The sequence below is a fragment of the Xiphophorus couchianus genome, chromosome 2 (genome assembly GCF_001444195.1).
Source record: "Xiphophorus couchianus chromosome 2, X_couchianus-1.0, whole genome shotgun sequence".
Lineage (NCBI taxonomy): Eukaryota > Metazoa > Chordata > Actinopteri > Cyprinodontiformes > Poeciliidae > Xiphophorus > Xiphophorus couchianus.
The window spans coordinates 19,444,909-19,467,646 of record NC_040229.1 but is presented as its reverse complement, the minus strand read 5'-3'; the positions used below and the strand labels follow the sequence as shown (position 1 = coordinate 19,467,646).

Genomic DNA, 22,738 nt, shown 5'->3' with positions numbered 1-22,738 from the left:
CGTTTTCATGGTATTAGAAACTGTCAGTGATAGCGTATCTTTTTATCACTGTAATTTCACAATAACCTGCCAGAATTGCGTAAATCTGCTAGGAAATCTGTAGGATCACCAGAAGAGGACAGTGAGTGGACTACAAGTTTTCAGAAAGAAACAGGTAACAATTGTCAAGTCAAGATGTTGAATGCTGACAGATCTGAACCAAAGATGAATCCATGCAGACTTTCAAACAGTACTTCAACAAAATATTCGTTTTAAGGCTGTACATCCTTAAACTAAACTACAACCAGATTATTATTTTACCAGCTTTTTATTTTATTATTTTTATTTATATTATTTAAAGGTTTATATAAATCCCTGTAAACCCAAGAAGCAGAAGCTCTACATGCAACAGTATCAAGTATGAAGTTACAAATTCACTGCTTACATGTGTTCAGAGCCTGAGATTTTTTTTATAGTGTGTCTTCACGTAATGTATTCAAATCATATGTATGCACATTTTAAGCAGTAAATATCTTACCATGGATTTAAAAGTCAGACATTACTTATTGCCCCGTGGCATGGCATGGTCGGGTGCTTTCTGTATAGTCATAAATGAAGAGTCTAATGAGCACATGCAATTTTTGTACAAATGTGGCCTTTGGCACTTTTTAATAAAAACATGTTGAGACAGTGTTTTAATAATGGCTGAAGACAGACCGAGTCTCTTAATATATTCTGTCTCTGGTTTCTACAAATTTGTCCATTTTCAGATGCATGTTGACCTCCTTTATTGTAAATCTATGTACAGTGGTATATTAGCATCTTATTTACTCATAATGATATATTTGTTCAACCTAAAGCAGGATTGATTGTTGTAATTATGTTACTTATTTTCCGTTAGGCTGTTAAACAGAAGACATTTGTGAGGTTATATATGTTTTACATTACAGTTGATAGAAGGGCTGCACAGTGGCGCAGTTGGTAGCACTGTTGCCTTGCAGCAAGAAGGTCCTGGGTTCGATTCCCGGCCGGGGTCTTTCTGCATGGAGTTTGCATGTTCTCCCTGTGCATGCGTGGGTTCTCTCCGGGTACTCCGGCTTCCTCCCACAGTCCAAAAACATGACTGTCAGGTCAATTGGTTTCTCTAAATTCTCCCTAGGTGTGAGTGTGTGTGTGCATGGTTGTTTGTCCTGTATGTCTCTGTGTTGCCCTGCGACAGACTGGCGACCTGTCCAGGGTGTACCCCGCCTCTCGCCCGGAACGTAGCTGGAGATAGGCACCAGCAACCCTCCCGACCCCATTAGGGACAAGGGTGAACAGAACATGGATGGATGGCTGGATTACAGTTGATAGATTCAGCAAGTTGGTCAACCGATGTCAGCAGTATTTGAGCCTAATATGTAAACATTTCTGGCTTCAGAACAAGCACTTCAATGAGACAAAAGCACCGTCTCTCTTGGAGACAATCTTTCTGAAAAGTAAAAAAAAAAAAAAAGACAAATCAAATTACAACACAAATAACAATAAAAATGCTAATTAATCTGTGCAATCCTTCACAAATAATAATAACAAGTCTCATCCTTACAGAGTCCCATCTCAGGTGACTACGCTTTCTGTTGCTAACTTTAGTAATAACAAATACAAGAGGACAAACAGGAGAAACTCTGGAACTCTCAATTAGGGCCACTAATGAACCTGGCCCACCATGGACTCACCTCTCAATGAAAAAGCAATCTGCATATCAGCTATTACCATTACTACAGCCTTTTTAGCCATGCATAGCATCTCCAGGGAACCCTCACACCTCCTGTCTTGACTGGGGTGACTAAAATGTAGTGAGTGACAAATGGACCAACGGGATTTTTTAATTTGGCATCTATAAGTACTAAAAACCCTCTCTGCAATTTTGAAACGAGACATGCGGGAGTGAGGTGCTTAAGAATTTGATGAGTGTGAGGACATGACTTGCTCTTCTGCCAAAGCTCACATCTTCCAAAAGCTCTATGTTATATAAAACAGTTATGCAGACATTGGGATTTAAATGGCTCTTTGGCACGAAAAGAACATTTTAGGGCATATTTAATGATTTTACAACTTTTCATTTTCAAATGTGTCCAGGCTTATAGTTTATGACAGTTATATTCATTTCCAGGGTCCCAATTGAGAAATAGTAAAGGCACATGAAAGAAAAGCAGCTGAGAATTCAGCAGAAAGAGGATGAGGAGTGAGGATTCCAAAATTGTACATAAACACACAACGCCCCACAAAAGACAGAAGTAATGAAGGCAAAAATTGTAGCTAAAATGTAGTTTATGAAGTAAAGAGTTTTATGGTGATTCATAAAGTAAGCAGAAGGAAGTCAGGAGAAATGCAGTTGCTTAAAAATCTAATAAACCTGCACCCTCTCTGTAATTCACTTCAGTGGCAATGACTGGGAACAATCTGACAGATCTGGTTCTGTCTCACCAGAATAGTCTCATATTTGCAAGCCAAGCAGTGATAGTTTCACCTTTCTTCACATAATCCATAGTGTCTTGGGATGGTTTACCTGGACAACAGTAATGTAGCTGTTAAAATGTTATTCAGTGGATACTACCATGTCTCTCAATCTTTGGAAGCTTTTCTACTTAATTTCCCCAAAACATTTTTTAGGCCCAAAAAAAAAAATATAAAAAAAAAAAATCACTTCATGCTAATCACTAACACTTTTGGGGGATGGAAAGAAAGTAAAAACAAATATTTAGGCAGCAGGTGAAGTTAACATTCTTTATCATTTGTCTTACAGTGGACATGTAAAAAAAAAAAAAAAAACACTTATGAACTATATTGGCCATTTACTCTCTACTTATCACTTCTGTGCAGCGGCATAAACTATGCAGTGCCCTCAACTTTGTCATATTAAATGATCCACTAGGGAAGCAACATTATCATCTATAGATGGTGGAGCCTTATTGCTTTAGAGTCACGCAAAACACCATTTGTTTTGAAAAGGTAAGCCGAGAGATTTCTTGTCCACTTTGAAAACCATTAGATTGCCATTTATTTATGTCTAATCCTTTCCCATTTTAATGGCTCTAAAACATGATATTTGCTCTTTAAACAAAGAAAGGAAAGAAAGAAACAATAGAAGGACTGCAATAAAATTGATTATATGCTTATGGCTCTTCTGGCATTTTCCTTAAGAAATGACATGCATAATGTGATTGGAATTATAGCGGTTCACTCTGCGCCTGCAAGAATCTCCACTTTTTTAATCAAAACCACCCCAGTTGCTGTCACTGAAGCCATCAGGGTTTTTTTGTTTTCTCCTGTGCACAGAAGAGAACTGATTTTTAGCATTAGCTGCATTCTGTGACTGAAATACAGGAGATAAACAAAATTCATCAGCTGTTTCTGCATTCAGTCACTATCATTAAACCTTAGCAAACCTGAGATGCTGAAATCAATGCATGTTTATGTCATCACCTGCTCTCCATGCGTTTGAAAAATTATTTGATGTGCTTTCGAGGCGTGCTTTGTATTTGCTTCTGTTCCCCATCATTCTTGCACAGTTTAATCGTATGTGTTTTATCTTTTGAAGAATACTGGCTAATCTGACATTTCCATTTTAAAGGCTTATGTCTGGTTTACAGTTTGTGGAGAAGCCTCTATGTTTGCTCACTTGAAGTCTTCTCTGGAGAGTGTCCTTCACTTTGCCAGACGCTAAGGAGTGTATTTTTGTCTCTCTATAATAAAAAGAATCCTGTGATCATCCGTCACTGTTCTGTGGACATCCAAGCCTTTGTATGTCTTCCAAGTTTTTGTTTTTTTTTTCAAAAAAGTACAAAACTACTGATTTGACCATTTCTAATGTCTCTGCGTTCTCTCCAATGGATCTGTTCTTCTTCTGAAGCCTAAAAATAGCTTATTTTCTATACTGAGAGTGCAGTCTGTAAGTCCAATACCACAATATTAGTCAGCTTCAAAACATTAGCTAGTTATGTTGTTTGTTTTAGTGGCCAATACATAACTGTTGGTATAGAAATATTAGGATATCTGCAAATGTCAACATAAAACTGAACTAAATTAAACCCCTAAAACACAAATTCTGTCAGCTTTAATATTTTCATGCAACTATCTCTTATGTATGTTTTTATAAATATATATATATAATATCTAGAATAAATAACTGAGCTAGTTTGACCTTTCAAGGCAACAAATCTGTATATCGCTGCAGCTTCTACACTAACAAAATAATAATAAAAAAAAATAAGACCTTGGATCATTGCTTAATGGCTAGAAGAATAAATCCTGATGAATTGTAAGAATAAGAGCTAAATCTAATCCAAATTATGAATAGCTGAGATGTCACCAAAATTACCCCTGAAATATAAAATAAACAAAATCTGTGCTACCTTTAAATAAATGCTATTTAAAACCTCTAAAGGACATTTTGCAGCCTAGTGCTCTGCAGCAAAAATTTTGAAGCTTCATATGTATTAGATAAAGTGTTTTGTTAAGGTGGAAATATCAGTAATATGCTAACAAATTATATTTCATATTGTTACTGACAAGTGAGTTAGAAATTAGACAATAAATAAGACAAGCTGTTATCCTAGTACTGGATGTCCTACTACACTTTCAATTTAAAATTATACAAATCATCTACAGCTTTACAAAAGCATTGAATTATTTCATTTACAAAAAAAGAATGTTCATTTCTTTTCCAAATATTAAAATTTGTAGCCTGTCACAAACATAGTGCAGTAAGTGTGTATGAGAAGTTGTCTGTTAAGCAGGTGATTTAAAACATGCTTAACAGAGTCCAGCTAATAAACCAATATCAGAATTTTTATACTTGTGTTAATCTACCAACAAAAGATGTACAAAAATTGTATAATCTGCACGAGCTGCACTTTAAAACTACATAATTTAGAACATTTTTGACAATTCCTTTGCTTAAGTCTTTGTATCAAACTTAAAATGATAAATAAATAAATAAATAAATAGCATTACCATGGCATGTTACAGTGCTTGGAGCAGTTGGGATAACCTATTCTTCAATTTTAAAGTAAAGCAATGAAATCCTGTTATAGGTTTCATTTTAGAATTTTGTATGAAAACCATAAAGCTTCGATAACTATACAAGGTTTTCATGTCATAACAAAGTCATAATGACCAATACAAAATTGGAATTAACTGAAATTAGATTTTACAAAATTGAAGCACGCTGAATGTTAGGTTATGAGGGATCCTGTAACAGTTATACTTGTACGTCTTGTACAGAATTCTGCAGTAACTGTGCTTTGTAGTATTGAGTAAATTCACAAAAACAATGAGAGTGAATAAGAGAGGAAGATCTTCTCACCAGTAATCTGTGGACTGGTCCAGGCCTCGCTGCCAGGACCTCTGCCACCGCTGCAGGACCTACTGCCTGAGCCTCAGCCTGTTCCAGCAGGCACAGCTGGTGTGTGATGTTATCCATCTCCTCCTGCAGCTTTTCGGTTTCGAGGGTGATCTCAGCAATTTTTTCTGCAGCCGATGCTGTGAGGAAAGCTTCTTTGAGGTCTACCAGGTGAAGGGTTCGCCTCTCCTCCAGTCGAACCAACCTGCGGAGCTCATCAAACTGGCCGCTGACATATTCTTCCAGTTCCTCTGTAGACATCTAGTAGAAAATATGACAGAGAGGAGGAAATGGAAACAAACAAAAGTATTACACCCCCAAACTTTAATGTATTTTATTACAATTTTACAATATAAACAAACAAAAGAAAGAATTCCCACAGCATGATGGTGTCAGCATCAAGTTTGCCAATGACGTCATGGATACACAGTATTAGAATTTGTCCACTTAATATTTTGCATGTAAGCTAAAGAGTAACATTTGGATTTTATCTGATCAGATCATCTTCATCAGATTGGTTGTATCCTCAAATAGATAGTCTGCAAACAAGATGTCTTATGCGATTATTTTTTTGTGACTTTAATGTAAATAATTTACAAGATGTAGGGGTATATGAATAGTTTTCAAGGCACTGCAAGTCAGTGACTGATTGAGGAATACTGTAGCGGAACATAGCAAAATAAGAGATCAAAGAAAGTGAAAAAAAAACAATGCCTTTGTCTTTTTCAAAAAGAAATTCTACAATTCAACAGGTTTCTTTCATGCAGGAACTATTTGTTAGCAAGACACAGAATCACTGGGGCAAACTCCATGGATCCCATAAGTAAACAGAGAACTAAGATGCTTCTTTTACATCAGAAACCATCTGTTTTGCTTTCAAGATGGTTGACTTGCTCACTGAGAAACCTTTTTAATTTCTCACCAAGCTCTCCGCTGAGACTCTTTAGATCCGACTCATTAAATTAAAGCACCTCAATAAGCAGACTCCTCCTTGCAGTCCTTTCTATTGAAATGACTCCACCTTTAAGAAAAAGGAAGCTGTCATGGCGTAAAATATTCCAAGCTCCCTTGCCATGGTCTCTTCTCTTTAATATGTTCTAATTGTTTCAATCTGCAAACATCAGCTGCTCTATCTCCCCTTTTCCCTGGAGCTGAATTTAACTCTCTTCCTCTCCATTCACTCGGTCTTGTTTCCCTTCAGCCTCCCTCTCTTCAGGGAAGCAAAGAATCATTGTCTTCACAAAGTCTGGCAGAGTGAATGCCCCCAAGGGCCCAAAGTTTTATTATGCATTTGCCATTTCTTCACAAGCAATCAGATTCTCCAAATTGCCCATTAAACCAAGCGCAATAGGTAACACTTTTAAATTACTCTTTCTATGAGGACAGAAAAACATGCTCATCATTCATTCTGAATAAGACAGAAGGAGAGAGTTAGCATCCAATAGGAGAGCAATGAGTTTTTCTCTGTCAGCCCCAAAGAAATTAACAACCTGAATATATGTTTGAGAGATGAGGAACAAAAGCCAAGAAATTACGTTGGACAACGCTTCAATACTTGTCTGGACGCATCTTTAACTCTGAAAGACTGGAGAGGCAGCCATAAGGTTTAAAGTAACAGCATTCTCGTTAATCACAACCACTCGGGTATAATACAGTTAATGAAATTAACAAAATACAAGGGTTAATTTTAATAGAAATAACAGCTGCAGGCTCTCTGAGAGTACAGTATATACTAATAATTTACATGACATTTACTACTAGAATTTTGTATTGGAACAGCTGCTGTTAGTTTGTCACTTTCAACCCCTTCTGTCAGCTTATTATATCAGCAAAACTCTTTTTCCAAGCTTAATTTGTTTGCAAAATAGTAACTATGGAAGTTTTGAATTTAAGCAGGATCTAACACAGAATGGTTCAAAAATAAAATATCCATTGAACTCCTTCTTATTGATGTCGGAAGTTTGAGAAAAATGAACAAACTAGTTTGAAAGAAAATCCAGTACTAAGTCATACACCTACTTGTTACAACCAAGGTATGAGGAATACAATCTCTAAATAAACAAGTCACATCTTGAATCAGGTGGGCTAAAAACGCAGAACACACTGGGAGTGGGGCTCTTGCCAACTGAGAAAGGAAAGATGAGGTTACAATTAACAAGGCTCACCAAAATTTTATGATAATGAACTGGACAACATAATTTGGTAAGAATCACTTTACTGTACTCCAGTACACAGTCACCAGATCTCAGTCCGACAGAGACACTTTAGGATGTGGCGTAATCGGAGCTCTATGCTGAGACTGGATGTGTTATTCACAAATGTGCAGCAAGTATATAGTTCTCATGTCAATAAATGAGAAAAATCTCAGAGGAATGTTTCCAACATCTTACTGAATCAGTGTCATCAAGAATTAAGATAGATCTGAGGGGAAAAAGGGTCCAATCTGCTACTAGCAAGATACACCCAATAACGAGGTAGGTGGGAATATAGTTAGAGCAGGAATGTCCAAGTTAATTCTTCAAGAGCAACCATCTAGTAATTTTTTGATACTGGGCTTCAGCAGGGCTGAATGGTTGCTGGTGAAAGAATTCAGCTATTTGATTTAGGTGCGTTGGAGCAGTACAGCATCTAAAAGTTGCAGGATAATAGCTCTCAAAAACTGGACTTGGGCATCATCTACTAAATGATATTTAGATGTTTTATGCTAATTACACTACTAAAGCTACTGTGTGGAGACAAAAGTACATCCAAGTCTATATTTACCAAAAGTTGTGGAAGTAAATTAGTGTTCCATCATCCTACAAACAATACAAGAATAGACAGAGTTGTCTCAGAGCAGGATATGTGTAAACTGTATATCACAACAAATTTTCAACCAATTGAAGATAATATACCACTAATCACGGTCTGACTTTTTTGTTAAAATAATGCATTTTAAATCCTGCCCATTGTCTATGAAATCCTAAAAGGTCTTTGGGAGAAATAGCTACTTGTGAGGTATGAACAAAATGCACCCAGAGGATCAAATATAAACTAGAAGAGGCAGAGGTAATTTTAGTGCTTCTCAAACTTGGATTAAACTACCCAAATGTAAACAGTATAATATAAAACAGCTCAACTGAAAAGTTACAGAACACAGAATCTGTGGTCAGGCTAATGCAGGGTAATGCAGTGAGAATGCTTGTGTTTCGAATTGCAATCTTAAGTCACTGCACAAAAGGGAGACTTGGCTGGCAAGAGGGGACTTCTAAATCCATCAATAAGCTGCTGGCAGATTAGGCCTCTAAACCCTTACACCCACGCAACATTTCTTCTGACCCCTCTCCACTGTATACAATATATTTACTTTATTAACGTTATATTCTAGCTGAAGACTTGATAATCATATTCTGTTCTTCAGACTTGTTCCAAGTATAACAATATTTGTAAAATATTTCTCAATTTTAGACATGTAAATGAATGTAACCATCAAGAATTATCTTGATAGCTACCAAGTGTGAATACATTTGAAATGGAAAAATATATACATGTGCCTTTTAACGTTAAGCTAAAAGCAAGAAGTCAGACTTCAGTTACTGAACATTTGGGCAGTTGGAATCTGGGATCCGTTTACAGCTACGTATGGACATATGGACTCACCAGTGGATGAAGAAGATGGAAGAAATTCCAGAGTTATAAATACCATTTCGCATTGACTGTTCTTGACTGACTCAACTGAACATGTTCTATGTAAACGTATGCTGAAGACTGTCTTAATACGACGATTGTTCTGTTAATAATGTGTTGTTGAGAAAACAATAAAACACTTAAATGAAAATCCGACTTTAACAAGAGGTGCAGCATTTGCAACATTAAATGCTTTTATTTATTAGGAAATTTAATTTTCATATACAAACTACTCCGTAATTTGTGTTGAGACATTAAAAAAAAGAATCAGATGCTTTTAGTACAATCTCTCAACACAAATAGGACTGCACTGGCTCCAACACAAAACTTTCCATCCTGTCTCTATCAAGATTTACACATGTACCATTACAGCATCTCGCAGGACCTACAGAAAGCCCTTTACTCTTTAAACGAGTCCACATGGTCAGCATGGCGGATGTACACTGTGATCTTGGATGTTTGTGTTTGTGGAGTTTGCCAACATACCTTTAGCTCTGGAAAAAAAAAAACTGGCCGCAAGGAAAGAGCATTCATGCATGCTAATTTTCATTAGCGTTGCTGCAAGCTGAGGCCACAAAATGAGGCCTCACGAGGAACAGCGGCACAATGCTTACGCAGGGAGGGTTGCTGTAAGGACGCAAGAGCAGCAAGCGAGTACAAGCCCTGGCAGGACATCAGGCTGATTGTTTAGGAAAGTGGGGACATGACGAAAAGGGAAAAATTAAGATTTATTTTATGCTCTTGCTGCAGACATGTATGTGGCAAAGTAAACAACTTCTTGTGGCTAAAAACTCTCTAAAACAGTTTGTTTCATGGTTTATAAAAACTTTTCCAGTGCTCTTATATGACACTTTAAATTACTATAACACAGCAACTCGACTGAAAACTTTAGAAGTTTAAATTCTGACCAGATACAAAGAATATGCTGTAGTCAAAAGTTAAGAAGAAGCAGAACTACTGGAATTCAAAAAAAGAACAGTATGAAAATAACACTACTCATGTTTCTTTTGACAAAAAATGCAAGGAGCCTCATGAAATTAGCCTCAGCCGTCAAAGTCACATGTTTCACATTGCTTCAAAGAAACAAAGTTTTAGAAATTTAAGATACATATGCACATTTTTTAAAGGTTTATTTAAAATATTCCATATGTAAATTAAATACACTAAAATGCTTGGGCAAAGAATGCCTGTTTTAATGGTTTTTACAAAGTATTAAATTACTATGGGGGAAAATTTGCAAAGTGAGAGTTTATTTAAAATCTTTGGTCTTCCAAAATCACAGCCAACGGTGCTGCTTATTCAGTCCTCCTTTTGGTGTGATGTCTTTTTAAAAAGGCCTAAAAAGCATTAATAATTCAGTAGGAGTAAATGGTTTTGAACTGTCCTTGCCCTTGGCAATAGTGGACGTGTTCCAACACAGCAGTGCACTCTTACTTTCACACTCTTTTATCTCCCCTCAGAATTAGATTTTCCAATTTAGCTTCTTACAAAACAAAGCAATAAATATAGTGTTTATTTGAAAAACAATAACTCTGACACAATCACAGAAGTCATCTATTTCTAAGAAAGAAAGAAAAATAAGATAGCATGAGATCTTATAATAGTTTCAATGCTCTGCAACTTTTTTATTGCTTTTGAGTGAAACAATGTCAGCCAAGGAACCTTCCTGGTAATGCCATGAAGTAACTGAATTAAAATGCAGAGATAGAACAGAAGTGACAGCCTTAAAGAGCAATTGAATTGGAGAGAAAGAACAGAACAAAGATAAAGGATAGGGAAGAATTTTTTTTTATTCCTCCACTGCCTGCCTCTCAGCCTTGAGTCTCTAAGACAGCTTTAATGTGCTTGCTTCTCTTGTAGATCATATAAGACAGTGAAAATGGATTTAGCCAATAAACACACATACACATTTGTGACAGGCAGTGCTGTGCTCTGCTGATGTATCATATCACAGAGATTCAGCTGTAGGGAGCAGCTTTACAATATGTGTGTGCCATCCCCCATACCTTAAAGTGAAGAAACAAAAAGTAAGTTGAAGATAAAGCTAGTTAGTATCTGCCACAAGCACATAAATGTTCTCTTTTCGCTCACTGAATGTAGATAATGCTTAATAATTTAGAAAATCCGCCTTCAGTGTAAGCCTTCTGATATGATAAATGTATTAGATTTCACTTTGAACTGAAAGTATGACTTTTAAAACATAATTCACCGCATGTCTATGGAAAGAACATACAGAGTCTTGCTAGCATGTTGATACCCTTCAACATTTTCAAATTTTGTCAGCTTACTACCACAGACTTTAATTTTCTTTATTTGGATATTGCGCAACAAAATCCAAATGACAAAGAAAATGAAAAATATAATTGTGGATTAGAATGTATGTTTCATATGTGTAGATGTATAGGTTTTTTTGTATACATAAAAATCAAAAGATTATGACATTCAAGTATATTCAGCTCCCTTTACTCCTCTACACTTAAAGACTGTCTTCATCTGTTGGTAAAACTTGTTGATCACTATAGTTTTATTTCTGTGAAATCCAGCAGTTCAATAAGACCTTGAAGGTAATTAGAGAAAATGGTAAACAAATGATGTGTGCAGTGTGAATAGAGCATGGCACAACTGAAAACAAGACAAGGTTGTCCAACTAACCACACAGGCTGAGAAACAACAACATTATCCAGACAAGCAGCCAACAGGCCTATGATAAGTCTAATATAGTTTTGTTAGTTGTGGGGAAATTTAATGAAGCTACATACAGTGCAATCCTGGAAGAACACCCATTAGAGTCTGCTAAAGACTCGGGATATTCACCTTTCACCAGCACAACACGCCCAAGCATGCAACCAGAGAAAAATGGCTCCAAATCCAGACCTGACTCTATTAAAGAATATGTTGCAAGACTTGAAAACTGCTGTTCAGAAGATCTCCCTCCAGACTGATTGAGAGAAAAGAAACATAATGGGCAAAATTTCAAGAGGGATACAGCTGGAGGAGACTTACCCGAAAGAATTTGCGACTATACCCGTTTCTGAAAGGTACTAACTTAGTGGAGCTGTACAGAAATTGAAACATTTAAGATTTTTATAATCAAAAAGCTTGAAAACTATGAAAACTTGATTTTCCATTTCAGTTACACCCTATTTTGTGATGACGTATCACTTAACATACACTTAGGTTTGTGGTTATAATGTGTTAAAATATGAAGACTTTTACAGAGTATGAAAAATAATATTTTTGCAAAGCACTGATATAAAGCAGACTGGATTTAAGAAGCAAACTGATAGTAAGGGTTAAATCTTTTCCAACCAGACAACCACTCTGGCTTCTTCCTCCTTAAAGTGTTTCAGGATGTCAATACTATGCAATTTAGCCTCCTCCAGATGCACTTTGTGTGTCTGTCTCTGTGTTGCTCACATACTTAGACATAACCTTCCTTACCAGAAGCAGTCTCTCTGAAGGCTGCCTGTCACGCATAATAATAAACACTGACATTTGAGGGAGCAGAAAGGACACGTCGACAAATCCACATAATGGTCTCCAACGCAATGCCCGGTGAGTGAGCAGGTAAGTGCTTTTCCCCAACACACTGCTCCCCTGCACTGAAACAGCAAAATGCACAACCTCCAGGAAATCCTATAGCTAGAGCTGGTATATCAATATGATAATGTATATGAACTGTAAAGGAGGGATAAAGGGTAAGGGGGGGCAACCTACAAGAAAGAGTGTTATCTCCCACAGGTGAGGGAAATTAACCTTTTACATTATGCCACTGTGCCTGGGTCACACCTCATAGTATTCAGCTGTGCTCGGGTATGCCACTGCTCTCCTTTAGAGGTTTTGACAGAGGTGAAAATGTGGGCATGGTTGAAAGAGCAGGAGATGTTGCTACTTCTGCTTTCAGTGGTAATTTGCTGAGACCAGAGCCGCACGTTTCTGATGTTGCTTTTCATTCTTCTGCCCTTCAATGCATAACACTCTAACTCTAGGCGGTCAGGTTTTATTTTCAGTGACACAACAAGCCTCCACTATACGGCATCTGTAATGGAAATACAGAAACTATTTTCAAGGTTGACTTGCTATGAAAATTCACCTTAAGTAGTTTTTTTTTCTCTCTTTTAACATGAGCAGAAATTCACTAGTTGCACTGTTCTTCAGAGAGTAACCTGGAGGGGTTTTAACAGGAATGCAGAAAAAATTTTCCATACAGACAAAAACTATCAAGAGACAAAAACAAAACAAAGAACCACAGCAGAATTAAGCAACCATCAAGATTAAATATTGACTACATATGGGTCAGAATTCCTTTGAGAGCGACCATACCTGAAATATCTATACATTGAAAAGCTGCTTAAAACTTTACTCAGACACAGTGGCTCTCAAATCTGTAAGCAACCCTGTTAAAAATGTATGGTCTTATGATGGAATAAATATGTTTTTCCAGGATTATTTTTTTATGTGGCAATTATCCTGTAGTATTCAACAGAGAATTGACACAGCTGTTGGAGAAAAAAAATATTAATTTATTAAGCAAGAATTACACACGAATTACACAGTAATAGAATAACTTTTTTTAAAACTTCAGTCTTCGTAAAAGGCTACCAGCAGGCCACATATTGACTTATTCATATCTGCCCCCTCCATCTTTCAAACATTGTCTTAATCTGGCAGATTATGAGGCCATCTCTTGCCCTCAGCTGTCTTCAGGTGACCCCACAGATTTTCTGCCATATTTATTTCTGAACTCTGGCTAAGTCATTCCAAACCTTAGATTTTCCTCTCATGAAGTCATTTTTATGTGGATGTGTTTAGGTGCCTGAACAATAAAGCAAGTGGAATGGCTGCAGTCCCATTTTCAATAGTGGAGGTACAAACTTATGTTTCTATATCCCTCATTTCATATCCCAAAGAAATCTGATCACTCAGTGCAGTTCACGAGATTCAGTCTGTTAGCTGTCATCATAACTTTTGATTTATTTTTATTATTATTTTAAATCTCCAACACCCACAAATATTTGTTTTTCAGATCTACAATACACATATGACATTGTATAAAAAGGGTGTGCAAACATTTGGGGGTCACTATTCTGTAAGAAAATGCAACTTTTTTCCCCCTCCATCAACTGCTGAGGTTCAAAATCAGTTTAAAGACAGCTTGAGGGCATTTAGTATTCCACGTTTCATATGACAAAGCCTGAACAATATTCACTTTGAAAGAAAATAAAAAAATAAAAGTGAAAAGACAGCCCTTGACTTAGCACAAATGTGCTGACACAAAGAAGTGATATCAGCAAAAGCCTACAGATGTCCACACTCATGTCATGCTACAAGCTGAATTTTATCTGCAGAATCCGTAACAACAGACTTGTGAATGAGGCAGCATAACATTCTGGACTGCTGTGCTTCTGCAACCCTAAAGCTGTGATGTTTAATGCTGAAGCCTCTAGATTACAAATAAATAACTTTGTAGCCTCCTGATACAAGGAGTTTAGGAATAAATTTGCTTTTTATTATTATATAAAATATCTTCTGTGAGGTTGCAGAAAAGTATTAAGTGTTAACATGTATCATGTTTGTTGCAAAATAGACACATCTGATAATAGTGTTTTCTTTATAAAGGTGGTTTGTTGTTTTTGTCTTTGACATGAGGTTATCCAGGGTTTTCAACATCTTGCAGCATCATGCCCGAGTCATTCTCATGAAACCATAAATATAGTAGTACAGCATTGATTAAAAACATTGACTAATTTTGTGAAATAGCACAATAAAGACATTTATTCAATAACACAAATAATGGTGTTAAGGTAGAAGTAAATGTCTTTGCATTTTTATTTTGCTTTTCTGCAGAATTTCTCATTATTGTCACATATCCAGCTCTGTCTAAATATGAGTTATGTTAGAATTAAAACATAATGGAATTAAATATCTTGAGGAAAATGTAAAGGACTGCGTGTTTTCAAAGTTTGGAAATTGTGCTCAATGAAGCAGCAATGGATGCCAATTTAGTTTGGAGAATATGAAAGAAATTCTCATAAATCAGTTGAACAAATAGGCGATCAAAGCAGGAAAAATCAAATCAACAATATTCTAGGTAGTTCAGTAGAGTAGTATATTATATTCACATTCCATCACTTCTGCGTAAGGCAAGGTTATTTATACACAACCAATCATACACAAGTTAACTGAAAGTGACTCATTTATGTGGTTAATCTTTTCACAATAAAACATAATTTTAATACATAAATGTTCATACATGAGCTTTATTGCCATTGTCATATTTTAATAAAACTATTCCAGGGTTAATAGAGTTAATAGTAAGAAGTAAATCTTGTTACAATTTTCAGTAACACAAAGTTCTAAAGAAACATCTAACATGAATCCCTATATCCAGATGTAGATCATATAACTTTTCTTGTGCTGCTTTGAAGATTTTGGTTAAATATAGCAGTTTGGAGCACCTCTCCTGAGAGGTGCTCTTTAGCAAATCCTGATATCAACTAAACTGTGTTAGTATTTTACTTGGAGTTCAGGAAAGGTTTGCACTCACCTCAGGGTTAGTCCACTTGGTCTTGACGTTTTCAGCCATCTGCTGTGTGTAGCCCAGCAGGTCGTGACCCTGCCTGCTCTGCAGATAGAGAACGTCAACAAGCAGTAAATACAACAGTGTAAGATACTACATAAACACAGTAGGTGAACACAAATATTATGGTATAAAAACCCAACAATATATAAATTGATGCAAAACAGTATTTTTTATAGGGCACACCAATTTTGGTAATAGCACTTTACTTCTGAGTGATGGGGTTTTTTTGTTAATTTTTGCCACACAAAATAAATTGTGTGTGACATCAATGCATCCTTGGCTGCAACTTTACATATAAAGCTTAATATCTTAAAATCATGCAATAAACGGAATCATGTAACGGGTCTGCCATCATCACTCATCAGTAGAAATTGTTGCAAGTAAGAATGAACACTGAGGTAGGTCTAGACTAAATGAAACGTCTTTGGACCACATGTGTGACCTTCTTTGGTGCTCATTAATCTGAATGGTTTTAAGTGTAAACCAGTGAGCTGGCTACTTTACCTTTCTTTTCCAGATGTACAGCCACATGACAAAACAGAAGAAAATTAAATAGAATTTATTTATTTTATTTACTTTTGCCACATTTCCTAAGGCTATTGCAGTGTTCACAACTGAAAACTTTTACTGTTTAAGCAGTAATCCAAAGATAACACAATGATTGACTCCACTAGACACTTTTTAATTGATTCTCTTTGTAAACCTAACAACTTGCTACAAGATCTGCAGCATCTGGTTGTTACTGTCTAGACAATATCAGTGATGTCTTTTGTAAAATATAAAAAGAAAACCACAGTGATGCTAGCATCTATTCATCCAGCACATCAGTCACCCTTAATGTAACCTTACCTAAAGAGCACACTGCTCAAGTCAGGCACTGTAAACCTAAATACATGACAGATGTGGCTTTTGAGACTAAATGGTTCCTTTTATTTTAGGCCCAGACGACACAAAGGATTTCTATATAAAATCTGCAAAGGTACAACTATTTATTTTTATCCATTCAAACTAATTTGAGAAGTCAGCATTTCAATGTTTATGGCTGAGTTTCTCAAAATGTATACTTTCCAATTGTGAAATCTCATTGACAAATGTTTGTGACTATGCAGTTTCTGTGTTTCACTACAATGCAAAGCTGATGTTAAATAGAAAATAACTTGAGCATACACTAAAATCTTTTTCAACCTCAAATGGTACAAACGTTGTTTTCTAAAAGGAAAAAGATAGGAAAAAAAATGGTGACTCATATAAGCTTTTTTTTATTTAAATTGTATAAAACAGCCTTTTCTAAGAGACTTAAGTGTCTGAACTTCTTCCAGATAATACAGAGAACCTTTGTTCTCATAAGTTCAATCTTCTGTGAAGTACTCTTCAGAAAGAACTTATTATTTAGTGCTTTATTATACTTATCTGTTGGCAATTAATTAGATGTAATCAGTTCAAGCATTTTTCTTTATTTCTGTATATTTACACAGCTTGAAAGAAACAACAATCTGTTGCTGGCATTGAATTCAGAATAAGGGGCCTCTTGAAATATCCATAGGCACTTGTTAACAGAAAGAAAACAAATTTGAAGAAATGGGTTTTTTTTCCCTCCAAAGTAAAGAGGAAAAAATGTTAATTCATACTAGGGCTGAAACGATTCTGCGAGTGATTCAAGCACCTCGATTATTAAAATTCCTCGAGGGAAATTTATCTGCCGGGTTATTACTTGCATTGAGCGGAGCTCTCACTTCCCCCTGAGTTGTTGACGAAAGCTAAGTGTTAGCAGCTTAACGTCCGGTTTTCAAGTTCGGCCTGGGAGGATTTTATTGATTGATGATAATGTCTGGGTCTTTGTCGTTTTTTGGGGGACCAATAAGCATCCTTAAAATGACTGGCGCGATGCCTGGAGTACGGCAGTCTTTTCTCCTCCCGGAGCTGCTGCCTGGTGGCGGTGAAGACTGAAGAATGTCGGGGAAGAGCGCTGCAGGTGTATTTATACAGGTGAGAACTGCAGGTGGCTGCACATTAGATAATTAACGCAAGTGTAGCTTTACGGATGAACCAGAAAATTTATTTCATATCATCCCGGTTGCAACAAATGGGTGGCAGAGCGCATTGTGACGGCACATAGCTGGTAGATGTTTCTGTGTGATGAACGAAGGTGTCAAATCCCGTCGCTAACATGAACACAAAAGCTATAAATGGCTGGGCAAGGTGAGAGTTCATCTATTAAATTGACTGAAGATAAATGTATAAACAAAAAGCTGGAGTATTGACATTTTTTTTAATAACTGTATTTGTCTACCTCTTTATTATTGAATTGAATATACTGTTATGTTAGATTTACCAATGATTTACTTTATCTTTTTTTTTTATCCGATTACCTCAATTAATTGTAAGAATAATCGATGGATTACTCGATTACTAAAATATTCGTTTACACCTAATTCATACAACCATTTGGAATGTAAACTAAAAGAGTTAAATATGTATGCATAAGAAAACATAATAAATGATTAGAAATATCTAAACTAATGGTAATGTTATGCTGTACTGAGCAACAGTTAAATCACTGAGCCCATTAAATATCAAAGGAAAAACATTGCAAAAAGACAAAAAAATATATTTATCCACATTTGATGTGAAGCAAAATTGACAGTGATGCAGTTTCATTTACATTTAATGGTTTTCAGGGAATGTACTTATATCGCAGTGCAGTTGGATCAATTTAATAATGAAGTCATGCGGGTGACCATGAAATGTTGTGTTTATAATATTAAACTAAGCGCTTACAAAGCTCCGTTGAGCTGGCTCTAAAGAGTGAAAGGCCTACAGCTAGTGGGATACGTGATGATGAATTAGAAATGCAAAGCAGATAGGTGATGGTCTGAATACACGATGCTGCAGGGCTGCAGATATTGTACAGCATGCCATAAGTGATTAGATCCAACACATTGCATGTAATAAATCATACTCTGCTAGTCCTCCATGTATGAACCTGTCATGTTGTTTGCTCCTTACCTTCTGCCACACATAGGCCTCGTGCAGAGTGATGATCTCATGATCCCTGTGCTCGCCCTGCACAGCGCAAACCACGCAGATGATTTGCTCGTCTGGTTTACAGTACAGGGAGCCTTCCTGGCCGTGCTCTTTGCAGCGCAGTCTCTCCACTGTCACCGTGTCCCTCTTCCCTGCCTCTCCAGCAGCCACAGCCTCAGCCTCTTCCCCATCTTTTCCTTCATTCTGGGCATTTTTTTCTTTGTCTGCATCCACACCCTCACCACCTTCTGCCAGATCCTGATTTTCACTCACTTGAGCTGCTCTCTTTTCACCAGATCCATTCTCAGCTGCACCTTCAACTCTTGAGTCACTGTCTGTGTCCAGACCACAGGCCTGAGCACCTTCATCGTTATAAGGCATTAAGTTGTGCCGTGTGCTGCTGGAATGTCTGTCAGCGTGAATCGGGCAGAAGGCAAAGCTGCAGATGTGGCACACGTGCGTCGCTGGTTGGGCTTCATCAGGCTCACACGCATCACAGGAACCATCCATCTGTGGCAAATCATCTTGACTCAGCCCCGTGGCTCCCTCCAGGGATTCGTCTTTGTGATCCATCGTGACTGGAATATCTGTGCATCACATAAATAAGTCATACCAGAAACAAATAGCATGGGACATGGTATATAACTAAGATCTTCTGGGAGTGATTGCTATCTTTAAATGAGGGAAAAGTCCAAGATTCACAACTATAATCCCTAACATACAACAATCAGGCATAACATTATGGCCACTGACGGGTAAAATAACACCCATTATCTCTTCATCAAGGTACGGTACCTGTTTTGGGATAAAATATATAAGACAACAAGTGAAGATTTTCTCACTGATGTTGATGTGTTAAAGCAGAAAAATAGAAACGCGGAAAAAACTGAACAAGTTTGACAATGGCCAGGTGTGATGGCTAATGACTGGGTTGGAGAATCTGCCAAACTTCATCTCTCATGGGGTTCTGTAGTGGTCACCAGCTATAAAAAGTGGTCCTAAAAAGGAAAATTGGGGAACCAGTGACAGGGTCACAGACATCCCAGTCTGACTGGCTCATGTATGAAGCAATTGTAGATCTGATCCAATAGAAAATATGTTACAGCTCACATTGCTGTAGAAGTTTATTTTGGTTCTGCTCGATGGGCATCAGAATACACAATGCGTTGCACTTTGTTGTTTATGGGTTGCATAGTTGGAGTGAAAACAGAATTCCCTGATGGCTGTGCCCTCGTTCAGCCCTTCAACTCTTTCTGCCAGATATTGTACAGCATCCTATAAGTGCATAAGAAACTTATGCAGTCTAGAAATGGTTTAAGAACTTGACTACCAAATTCAAAAACTGGAATATCACCATAATGTTAAGAACTTTGTGTATCAGTGCTCATCACCTGTGTCTTCATGGACCCATTGACTTACATGTAAGTGTTTTGAGGTTGATAGTAAAGGGGTTAAATAAGGCTGGCAAATTCTTATGACAGTACTATTTTTAAGATTATACGTTTTGTTTGTTTTTTTTTTTTACTTCAAAAGGCAATGCAGTTTCTTTCCAGTGCCAGGGCTATTTCCAAAAAACGTAATCTGAAATGTATTAAGATCTTTGTCTATTTCCATAAGGTTCCCCAACAGTGGAAATGGACATTGTTGGGGAACTGCATCAACAGGTAAATCTCAGAAATCTCTTCCTTTAGTACACAACCAAGTACAGTGTAGGAAAACAAGCACCTCTAGGGCACTTATCGGATAGTTTGGGGTTAGTCTTGTAAATTTTCTATAGCTTTAAATATAGCTGATGAAGAATATTAAAGTAGACAAGACACATTTGTATTGTCTTTAATTTAAGAAATTAGAGTAAAAAAAATCAATCAGAAAGCAATAAAACAACTGACATCACATGTCGTCATTATATAAAATCAACAAATTGCTACTTTGACTGCAAAAATGTGGACATACATAATAGGACACAGGTGGTCGTGACATTATGTCTGATTAGTGGCATGCTTCTGCAGCACATTAAGGACAGCAAAGCTCTGCAGAAAAAAAAATAAAATGTAAACCTTGCACACAAGAAAATACATTGTCCAAGTCCTATTAAACGGTATCCTGCTTCTGCAGCTACTGAAATACCTTTTTCACTCTCTCCTTATTTACTAACTCAAAGTGCTGAGTATGTGTAGTCTCAGCGGGGCCAAATATCTCTTGCTCTCCCAAGGCCCTGACCTTTATGTGTTTTGTTTTTTTTTAGGTGTGTGTGTGTGTGTATGTTTGTCTCTTCGAACTGAAAGGAGGAGGAAGACAAACATACAGTATATTGTTCACCTGTGTCCCTCCTTACTTTCTCTTTTTGAGCTGTTGTTTATGTACTATCCATCAAGGCTGACTCAGAATAGCAAAATAAAAATACTTGAATACAAGGGGGGAAAATTCTCCTCTTTGCTTCTACCACTTCTTTCTGACACACAAGATACAAATCTTTCCCCTTTCTTTTACACTGCACAGTAGCACTGTTACTTACTTGTCCGTGTCTTCCTCTCACTTGTCTCTCTTTGTACATGGGCTGCTTTACGATAATAATGTGTCTATTAAGGAGTTAGCTTAAGCGCTAATTTCCTTAGCCTAATCGTTCTTATAATTCTGTCACGGAGCGGCTACCTGATACATTTCTCTTTAAACAACAGAGGTAAGGCTACGGTTCCAGTCCAACAGCATTTACTTCCTTATTTTCATGAGCTGCTCTCTGCTTCTTTTATTGTTCATTTTCACTCACAGCTTTCGGAGTGAGTGAAGAAAACAGAGACACATAGAGGCCAGGCGGAGGAAAGACAGTTTACAACGAGCAGAGAAATGGAGAACCAGGGGCAGGTAGACATAAAGCTAATAATTAGCTATACGCCTGGTATTTAGTTTAAAAATATTCTCATTTAGATAAGTTTGCTTCTCATAGGGAATGAGACAGACATCCCTCAAAATGGAAAGTTTTTTTTTTTTGTTTTTTTTTTCCATTTTTGTGTCTGTCTGATGACATCATTGTAGAATATTAAATCAGATGTTACGATCAATTACATGAGCAGCCTTTAAAAATTACTGGAGTAATTTCATGGACGGTTACTTTTTACTTTTACTTGAGTAAAAATATGTTGAAGCTCTTAGATACTCTACCCACCTGTGTCCACAAGCAATTAAATTGTTTTATCTCTGGTTATGAGCTCCTGGTCTGTAGGAAGGTGTCCTTGCCATCATGTTAATTGTTAGCTACCTTTGCAGGTTCTCTACAACATTCAAGTCAGGACTATGGCTGGCTGCTTTTAAACATTACTACTATTGCTAATATGTTAGTAAAATAAAATGGTTACCTTAAACCTAAATCTGCTAACTGTGGGTAGACTTCCAATATAGGCTGCTGGGGGATGCAAGTTATTGTTTCCTGAATATAAAAGCCATTATCTATACCTGCTTTTCCTTGCATGGTCACAGGGGCGCTGGTGACTAATTCCAGAGGTCATTGGGCAAGAGATGGGGTCCACCCTGTAGGACAGCTCGCCAGTCCATCACAGGATAACACAGAGACATACACTCACAAAGTGGAAGGATAATTAAGAGAGCAGTTAACCTCACAGTCATGTTTTCTGACTGTGGGACGAAGCCAGAGTACCTAGAGAGAACAGAAGCATACCTGCAAAATCCATTGTCCCACACATCAAGATTTATTGTAGCGTAGTGTTACATATGTTAGGGAGAAGGAGAAGGGGGTGGGGGCCAACAACCCTGTTCGAATTCCCCTATGGGCCATCTACCTACCTGGCCCCTGCTTGTGTCCGTATTAATACACCATAGAGCGACGCAGGGTCCCTCAGAGATCCCCAAAAATGGCAAGTGGTGAATTGCCACAGAGCAGTTGCAACAAGCCCCACCACGGATGGGAGCCAGAACCCCACGCACCAGGCAGCCATGGCAGGTGCACCCATCCTCCAAACCCCCCACTACCCACCAGGGCATAACCCAAATCCCTTGCTCCCCTCACTCTCCACACTATTCCCGAAACCATATTCTGTCCCACCCATTCCCCCACAAGCTCAGCCTACAAATGAACAGCCAGCACAGTA

The 22,738-nt window shown here is 37.3% G+C and overlaps 1 protein-coding gene across 1 annotated transcript in view; it reads right to left on the bottom strand.

Moving 5' to 3' along the window:
* The window catches only part of trim44 (tripartite motif containing 44), a 48,500-nt gene extending 27,120 nt beyond the window's left edge, over positions 1-21,380 (bottom strand). The window contains exons 1-4 of the mRNA XM_028003193.1: positions 21,151-21,380; positions 18,618-19,222; positions 15,576-15,653; positions 5,327-5,623 (exon numbers count right to left, since the gene is read on the bottom strand). Coding sequence (XP_027858994.1) covers positions 5,327-5,623; positions 15,576-15,653; positions 18,618-19,208 — 966 coding nt within the window. The 5' untranslated portion in view covers positions 19,209-19,222; positions 21,151-21,380. The remainder of the gene's footprint in view (positions 1-5,326; positions 5,624-15,575; positions 15,654-18,617; positions 19,223-21,150) is intronic.
* Positions 21,381-22,738: the final 1,358 nt, after the last annotated feature.